Below are 9,795 nucleotides of genomic sequence, written 5' to 3'. Positions count from 1 at the left end.
GCGTATTCGGTATGAAACTATGCAGCAAACTCTCTTACACTGAGATTTCATCTTGATTGTACTCTGCAGTACAATCTGTATAAATATATACAGAATACAGTTCTGTATATTTTTATACATGAAGTCATCCCAGGGTGGGTGTTAAATGAGCCCCCCAGTGATGCACAATGGCCACTTTCACACTACATATATATCCTGGGGGCGTGGCCTATATCCTGGTTACTTTTACCATCACTGAAGACCTGATTGTTGCCAAAGACATCATGTGGCAATGAGATCAACACGGACAACACCTTCCCCTTTTTTGCTAGCAGTTATTTCTTGAACTCAATTGTGTTTCTCACCTTGAATCTTTTCTTTGGATCACGGATACAAAATCAGTACAAACGGAGCCAAAGAAAGTTGCACCAACCAGTTTTAATGTGTTAGCAATCGGATAGCATGCTAATGATTTCAACTCCATTTGAAACACTTAAGTTTCGAATAGGTACATTGGCGAGGCTAACTAGTTAGCTTGTTATGCTATGTCCCTTGCAGTAAAAAGTGTAAAGAAAGAATAACTGGAGTGTGTCATACCCACGGAAGTAACCCTTTGGAGTACTAGGTAAGATTTTTTTGGTTTATGTATTTGTGTCACCTCAAAATGTGTGACTTTTTTTCATTTTGACAAAACATATAAAAACTTACATACATTTGTTTTTCTGGACTGCAAAAATGTCAAAAATGCATCACAAAACCTCTTTAGAACTTTGATTGAAAAAATAAAACATTTCTTTTAAAAACTCAGGCACAGATTTCCTCACAAAACAAAGTAAAATATAGTAAAATTCTTACCTTATTTTCCGCTCTGCTCCTCTCTTTATGTGGCTCCTACAGAAAAGCTACATTAGTGTACAATTCCAAACGAGGCAAACATCAGACACAAGTGGTTGAAGTTCCTGATTCCCTACCAGAAAGAAGAAATGCATTTTAATCTGTCAACGGCATTTCACACTGGACTGTTTAGTGAACATGGGCCACTATACAACTGGAGTAGCGCACAAACCTGCTGAAGCTAACTGGGTTTATTTTGTGTAAGTCATGGAGCAAAAGCGCTTGTCTGTGTAGCAATACAGAGTGTGCATACAGGGAGCAGGGTTGCTAATAGCTGTTTCCCACCACAATTAGTGGACACATTAGACGCTACCGATGCTGTAGAATACCTAACGGTAAAATGCTAAAGCTACTTACCATACTTACCAGTCTCTTCTTCCGGATCGGATTCGGAATCCAACATTAAAAGCCAACATTTTAAACAGATACATCGCCATTTATTATAAACTCCTATACCGTTCACAGTTAGCGACACAAACCTGAAGTCCTTTTAAGCACTCGCAGGTGTGACCAACCTCAGCAGAGGGGGCGTGGCCTTGGGTGGAATACATTAAAACAGACCATTTTCACTGCAACCATGAATTCCAAAGAAATACAGCTCAATAGGTGCAGATTCTGGAAGAACTAGAAAGCTTTCCGTGGTGGTTATTGTGTCTAGCTGCTCTATAGGAGTGTAAAACTCAATACAAAGGGCTGAAAAATGAAGAATTAAAGAGTAAACCTCCATGTGGCAGACGTTACGCGTGTGTACTGTACGTATTAGGTATTGTTCTCTGATTGGTTTATTACTTGGATTATTGGATATGGATTACGCATATGGATATGGATTGACATATGCCAATCCATATCCGTATTGTATTCTTGTGACGGTATCGTCAAAAACAAACATTCATTCATTCATTTTCTACTGCTTTTTCCTCACGAGGGTCGCGGGGGGTGCTGTCTTTGGGCGGGAGGCGGGGTACACCCTGGACTGGTCGCCAGCCAATCACAGGGCACATATAGACAAACAACCATTCACACTCACATTCATACATATGGACAATTTGGAGTGGCCAATTAACCTAGCATGTTTTTGGAATGTGGGAGGAAACCGGAGTACCCGGAGAAAACCCACGCATGCAAACTCCACACAGAGATGGCCGAGGGTGGAATTGAACCCTGGTCTCCTAGCTGTGAGGTCTGCACGCTAACCACTAGACCACCGTGCCACCCAAAAACAAACAGTTATTGTTTATTATACATAAATACAATATGGACACATATACTTGTACAATGAGCTAAAGTTAAAGTCCACTTCCTGGAGTAGGATCACATGACCTGTGGCTGATTTCCAATTATGGCAAAAAAAAAAGCCCGAGCACATCAAAAGAAGTATGTTTAAATAATAAGCATAGTGCTTTTTTGAAGGGCTCATACAGTAAAATGAAAGGTCACCTTGATTGGACCTCAGAATAATCTTTCATCTTTTTCATCATTCTTATGCAAATAGAGCTTGTGGTGCTTCGCCTCACACGCGTACTGTACTGTACGTCCTCGAAACTTGGACCCCTTCACATCTTTCCGTCAGTTTCTGCAAGATCCACTTAAGTCGCTCCATAGGAGGAGTCGTGAATTAGGGGCCCCCCCACAGTGATGGAAAATGATGCTTTTATTGGACAATGAAGGCAAACAAAGGCTTTCTTTTTGGGGGGGTGGTAGAAGGGGGGGTAAGTCTGTCTGCATTCATACAGTATATACGCTGTGCTTCATAATAGGATCATAATATTTGGATCAAGACGTTACAGTTGTGGGGATTTCCTTTGTATACTGTCCCCCCCCCCACACCCCTCCCCAGACACTCACATTTATTGTCCCTACTGTACCGGCTCTTCATATTCTAGCATATTATTCATTCTTGTTATTTTACCTTTGCCAGTACGATGCTAGCCTGCATTGACTGAACACATATTCATAGAATATGCATCCAATATTCATACACGCAAACGACAAAATCATTCATACAATAATAATACACTACAGGAATACATAGTGCATCTGAAGAGATAATCCGCACTTTTAGGCACAAAATGGTGACAAGTGGAAATATTTATTGGAGGAAATTAAAAAATACATATTATTAACATTTTCTAAATACAATTAGCTATGAAATAATTAGGTTTAATTATTGAAAATTAAACTAAAATAATAGTCATATAATACATGCAATAGTTGTGTACACAATATTAATGTGATAATAACTACTAATCATGAATTATGAATAATAAATTATTATGTCACAGTACCATTTTAGAACAGATAATATAGAACGGATAGTTATGTAGATATTATTATTCATAATAAATACTAATATTATTGTTTAAAATAAATAATATTTTTCTGTTATTATTTTAAATGTTGAATTATATATAATTTAATTAAAAAACAGATGCAAAGGTTGCAAATTATGTAGATATTATTTTTTATAATAATAATGACAACAATAATAATAATAATCATAATAATGACAATAATAATAATCATAATAATAATAATTTAATTGCTGTTGAGACTAATTATTTTGCTATTATTATTATTATTATTATTTATATACAGTGTATGCATTTATTTGAGTATGTAGTTATAAGGAGAATAAATACGACGTAAGGTGGAACCAGAGGAAGTTGCACTGTACCCCAATCACCGTGGAACCTCCATTGTCGTCTTTAGTTTGTTCAGGAATGTGCAACGTGAATCCAATTACTCGATTCCAGACATCCAAACATATTAAGAAAAAAATACACGTTATGAAGAATAATTATACAGTAGCTGCAAAATGCAGAAAACAAAGTGAAATAATGACAAATGAGGAATGGATAGATTTATTGACGTGGACTTCCTGTATATTCAGGTGAGATTGAATTCATTCCTGTTTCTTACCTTCTTTCTCAAATTGATGACACTCACAACTTTTTTGGCCCCATGGTGGGTGATTGAGCAGTTGTCCATCCATCCGTTTTCTATGCCGCTTATCCTCACTAGGGCCACTGGGGTGCTGGAACCTATCCCAGCTGTCTTCGGGAGAAAGGCGGGGTACACCCTTGGCTGGTGGCCAGCCAATCACAGGGCACATATAGACAAACAACCATTCACACTCACATTCATACCTATGGACAATTTGGAGTCGCCAATTAACCTAATGAACCTAATGTGGGAGGAAGCCCGTGTAAGCGAGAACATGCAAATTCCACACAGAGATGCCAGACGGAGAATCAAATCCAAATCTTCCCGATCTCCCGACTTTGTGGCCCACATGCTAACCACTCTGCACCGTGTGATGCCCGATTTATCAGCGGTCCAGTTGAGGACGGAAAAAGGTCACGTTGTCACTTTGAAACAGCAAGCTGCGTGTACGTGGATGGAAAGTTCACTTTTGTTTCTTCAAACCAAGCCAAGATGAAACGTTGCTGTAGAACTTCACTCCTCGCCGTGCACGTTTTAGGGCTAAAACAACAAGTGGACCATTGTTAGACCTTAAAACCTTGTAGTTAGCTTTAAAAAAAAAAAAATATATATATATATATATATCCGATCAAAGATTGTTAAATGAGTTGAGTACTCAGCCAAGAGTGCATAAATTGAAACGACGTTCTCCCCGTCTTGGCAGCTGGTAACTCTTAGAAGAACCGATTAGAAGGTCATTCAGAATGTATTGGTAATTGATTGCAGTAAATCACTTCTATCAGGGGTGTCCAACGTGCAGCCAGGGGGCCATTTGTGGCAGTTTTCTTATACTGTTAAACAAGAAAAAAACAGCAAACCTGGAAAAAAGCAGTAATGTTCTGAGAATGAAGACAAAATATTAGGAGAACAAAGTCATAACATTAAGAGGAAAACAGTAGTTGAAATATTAAAGACTAATATGTCAATTAAATCATGATACCATGAGAAGCAAACAAAACAAAAAAATACAGTTGCAATTTTAGAGGTATTTGTATGGATAAAAGTTATAATATTATGACAAAAATGCCAAAACATTATGAGAATTAAATGTATTATACTGCAAGGAAGAAGAATGAAGGAGAAAAATGTAAGGAGAATATTAATAATACGTCACCGATAACACAAACTGTCTGGTTTAGCTCTGCATCTTTTGATTTTCCCGTATATGACGTACTTACTGTACTTATGACTTTAAACAGTCACCTGAAATCAATAACATCAGCAGCAGCTTTTTACCACTTCAACAATATCATGGAGGACCACAGACCAATCCACACGTGTAGTACAGCCTCTCAACAGGCTCTATAAACCAGTTGCACTACATCCAAAATGCTGCTTCTCGAGTCCTGGCTAGAACCAGGATATAGGAGGGTATTAGTCCAGTACTCAGGTCTCTGCACTGCTACCTGTCGCTGTGATGTAGACTTTAAAACATCTCTGATATGTTAGAGCCCCATCACGCTCGTAACCAACTCTGGGAAGGTCAGGAAGTGGTCTCCTGCTGGTGCCCGGGGACTAAACATGGTGAGGCTGCGTTTCAGTTGCAGTCACATCTGGAAGAGTCCTGTAGAAGATGTGGGACAGGCCTCAACTTGGACAACATTCACAAAGACTGACAACTCAAAGTATGTTGTCGGCGCTCTTTTGAACATTTCACTCATGAACGTTGTAGCATTGCCTTCCTACTCATAGCTCAATATTACTGCATGACGTAGTAGCTGTACCACAATAAGAAACATACCGCTAATTGCACGCAGTAATCCCTCCGTAATGGCACTTCATTGGTTCCACTCTCGACTGTGATATGTGGAATACATGGAATGTTTTGGGAGAAAAACCTGTTTATGACCTTCTAAATATGCTTTTTACCATTAGAGCCCTCTAGAAATAAAATAGCACCCCTATAGTCACCTCTACACGCATATTACCCAATATAGTAGGCATAATAAGGATAAACAAGACATAAATAGGCTGCATGGCGGAGAGTGGTTAGCGCGCAGGTCTCACAGCTAGGAGACCTGAGTTCAATTCCACCCTCGGACATCTCTGTGGAGTTTACATGTTCTCCCCGTGCATGAGTGGGTTTTCTCCGGGTACTCCGGTTTCCTCCCACATTCCAAAAAACATGCTAGGTTAATTAGCGACTCCAAATTGTCCATAGGTATGAATGTGAGTGTGAATGGTTGTTTGTCTATATGTGCCCTGTGATTGGCTGGCCACCAGTCCAGGGTCTACCCCGCCTCTCACAACCCAAGACAGCTGGGATAGGCTCCAGCACCCCCTCGTGAGGATAAGCGGTAGAAAATGAATAAATGAAAGACATAAATAAGACATAATATAATATAACACATTGTTGTTATTGTTCTTTTTGTACTTCCTGTTTCTGGACTGTGCAACCTGTCACCTAGTGATCAATGTAGACTACATATCATCACAATGTCTTTGAATGTGTTTACTTCATTTAGCCATTTTTATGTAAAATTAGCCATATGATGTAAAATTTGCTAAAATATGAATATTTTGTGAGCATGAAACAGCATGATTTATTTGTTCAAATATTATAGAAAAACTGTGATAAAGTGAAGTGGCAAAATCCAAAGCGGGAACAAGCGAAGGGCGACTGTACTTCTCAGATTGACTGGCGGGACATCAGGACACACGTCAGAAGAGTTATCCCAAAAATTTTGCATTAGCGTGTGAACATTTGCAAATATTACGTACTACTACATGTTACGACTAAAAATATTAAAACGGGGGTAAAGTCTGCAAGCACAATGCAAACATATGATGTATCTGTTGGCGGTGACATAATAATTAAAATTCAAGTACCACAAAAATGAACTGCAGCTAAGTTTTTCACTTTCAGTGACGACACTAAATATTACATTTGGAGGTTTTTTTTCCCCCTCAGTGAAAGATATGACTTCTGATTACGATATGATCGACCTCACAAGTCCCGCCTGTCACCGAACTGGCGACCACAGTTAGAAGATTTATCCCGAGATATGTAAATAAATGTTATATTCTTTATTCTCACATTGTATCGGGGTCATATCAACAATAGCAAATCTTGTCAAGAGCATGCTTTTAAAAACACCCCATATGGAGCAAAAACCTTAATCGGGAACACTTTCATTCAACAAAAGCTATTAAATATTATTTACATGGAGGGCAAACATCTTCCAGCGAAGACAACCGTCAAAAAAACACAAGTTGCAAAAACTTGTCTTGCTCTCTTGTACTGTATTCATAGACTGTGTACTGTGTAAATACAGTACTGTGTTGAAGTACAACACAGACTCTTGCAGCAGAGATGACAAATGGAGAAGAGGATATCTCACCGTGGACCTTTTCAAAGTATTGCACCAAGAACTTTTTTTTTGTAGTGTTTGTTTTGGCCACGAATGTCACATGATGTGATTCCTGGAGTCCTCCCTCTTGACGTGCTCCCCAGTCTTGTCCAAGCACTTGGTCCTCTTGTTCTGGTGCGTCTTGACGTGCTTGGCGAGGTGATCGCTCCTCATGAACCTCTTGCAGCAGTCCGGGCACACAAAGCGCTTCTCGCCGGTGTGAGTCCTCAGGTGTCTCTGCAGCTCGTCCGAGCGTGTGAAGCTTTTGCCGCAAAAGAGCCAGTTGCACACGAATGGCCTCTCCCCGGAGTGCCACCTCAGGTGCGCCTTCAGGTGCGACGTCTTGCCGTACACTTTGCCGCAACCTGGGATGTGGCAGACGTGCTGCTTCTTCTTGCCGGCCTCGTCGCTCCCGGAAGTGGACGCCGACTGGCAGTTGGGGCAGCGGCACCTCCGGCAGCGACGCGCTGTGGCCAGGGGGGACTTGGTGTGCAGGAGGGCGGCGATTTGCGTCTGGTATTGCGCAAAGTCCGCAGTGTGGCCGTGCAGCACCAGGCCTCGCTGGAGCTGGAAGCGGTGCGGGTGGGCGACGTGGTTGCCCTGCTGGAGGCTCCACCACGGGATGTCCTCAGCCGGGTTGGGGGACAACTGTCTCTGCTGCTGGGGCACAAGGCCCGTGGGCCCCGTGACGAAAGTGGGCATGGCAGGCGGGATGGGGGTGGGCGCCGCGTAGCTGACCGCGGGCACGTACGTGGGCGGACACGTGGACTGCATGGAGCACGGAAGCATCTTCACCGGAGAGAAATCATACGGGTAGCCGGGGTCTGCGGGCGGGGTGAGGGGCAACTCGTGCGGGGAGCTGAACGAGCCGAGCGGCTGCGGCTTGGAGGATAGTCCGAAAGTGGAGTTGCTGGCCAGGCTGCTCGGGGGGCTTCCCTCGTTAGTCCACGGGTGGAACAAGCGCGAAGGGGAGCCCAGGGTGGTGGGGTCGTAGGGAACCTGGAGGAAGTCTGAGGGGCTGGACGCCGGATGGTGGTGGTGGTGGTGGTGCCCGATTCGGTTACAGGTGGCGGCCAAGAGAGCCAGCGGGGAGTGCTTGCAGTTCTCCGGAGAAGAGTTGGGAGTCCGGTCCTGGAACAAATGGTGACTTTTTTTTATTAATTTTTCCCTTTTTAATCCACGACATTTGGCAAAAAAGTAAAAAGTTCATTTTTATATATCTTTAAAATAATAATCATGTTGAATTAGTAACTTTCTGACTGGTGGTGCTCGCTTTTTAACATTACGCAGGTGTACCTAAAGAAGTGACCCGCTGATGTTATTAAAAGTTAAACTTCCATGAGCTTGAAAACATAGTTTCAGTTATTAAATTATGACAAAAAACATTGATTTCCATTGGGAAGAAATATGAAAAGAAAGTTGAGACACGAACCTGCAGAAAAGCGTGTAGTGTCTCGTTCCGCAGCACAGCCACAGCCGCCATGGTCCTCCTCCGCCTCGGCGACAGCAAACACGAAGAAATACGCCCCAAAAAAGTCGCTTCTAACGTCTAGAAATGCCAGCAAAGGCGGCAGGGGAGGCAGGGGAGAAAAAAAAAAGTGTACGGAGCCAGCCTCCGACGCTTCCTCTCTCCCAGATCTCCTGGCACTATCTGACGGGGTGGCGGATCACTTCAGAGGATTTGATAAGCACTTTGGTGGGCCGCCAGCCAGTCAGAAATAAGATTTATGACTTTGAAGTTTGCCGCTGCCCAATCATCAAAGAATGGCGGCTCTTTGAGGGGAGGCAAGCAGATCCTTTGAATCCACAAAGCTCCTATTGGTGTGTTTGTGGCGGGAGAAAGGAGATGATTATTAGCAGAGGGGGGGCGGGGGAGGGAGGAGATAAAGGCGGGACAATTAATGAAGTAATCACTATGTGGGAAATGTATATACACAAATAATTGGATTTTCCTGATCAAAGCCCCCCCAGGCTGCCCTGGAGAGGCCGCCATTGGCTGCCCCAGTCATCTGATCCGCTTTTTGTAATTAAGGATTTGTAGTAGAACTTAAGAGCCACACAATGTGACATTGTTATCGTTGCACATCTCAGAGAACTCCATGGAGGATAAATCAAGTCACTCAATACGAGAGTTTCTCATCGCTTCTGCGTTGCTCTTCTTAATTGACTCACTTTGTGTTTTATTCGTTTTTAACTTTGTTTTCTTTTGCAGATTTGGAGTCCAAATTAAAACCCGGAAAATTAAATCCAGCACAGGAGACGTGAGGGACAGGGTTCGGACACCAAAATCTGGAGAGCGACGGCGACGGAGAAACACGTGTTGGACCTGAGCGCTGCTGTTGGCGTGCTAAGTTTTAGCATCAGCGGGGTGTTACATCACGCCTACAAGATCACCTTCAGGTATTTGTTGGAGGTAGAGTTGTACCTTTTTTTTTTATTAGGTGGCGGAAAATGTTACAGTGTCAGTATGGCTATAAAATGTAAATATTACAGGAATAAAGTTATACCATTACAAGAAGAAAATGTACAGGAAGACAATGACAATAAAGTCAAAATATTAAGAGAAAAAGTTGCACTGGTCGCCAGCCAA

General features: G+C 42.2%; 1 protein-coding gene across 1 annotated transcript; it reads right to left on the bottom strand.

Annotated features, from left to right (window-relative positions):
- Positions 1-6,164: 6,164 nt before the first annotated feature.
- Positions 6,165-9,795, bottom strand: sp5a (Sp5 transcription factor a). The gene is made up of 2 exons (XM_058082292.1): positions 8,638-9,795; positions 6,165-8,336 (listed from the first exon to the last, which is right to left on the bottom strand). Exons 1-2 carry the CDS (start codon positions 8,686-8,688, stop codon positions 7,263-7,265), a joined length of 1,125 nt encoding a protein of 374 aa, XP_057938275.1. The 5' UTR covers positions 8,689-9,795; the 3' UTR covers positions 6,165-7,262.

This window comes from Doryrhamphus excisus, chromosome 9 (assembly GCF_030265055.1).
Source record: "Doryrhamphus excisus isolate RoL2022-K1 chromosome 9, RoL_Dexc_1.0, whole genome shotgun sequence".
Classification (NCBI taxonomy): Eukaryota; Metazoa; Chordata; class Actinopteri; order Syngnathiformes; family Syngnathidae; genus Doryrhamphus; species Doryrhamphus excisus.
Note: the sequence above shows the minus strand (reverse complement) of the source record. Positions and strands in the feature narration are given on the sequence as shown.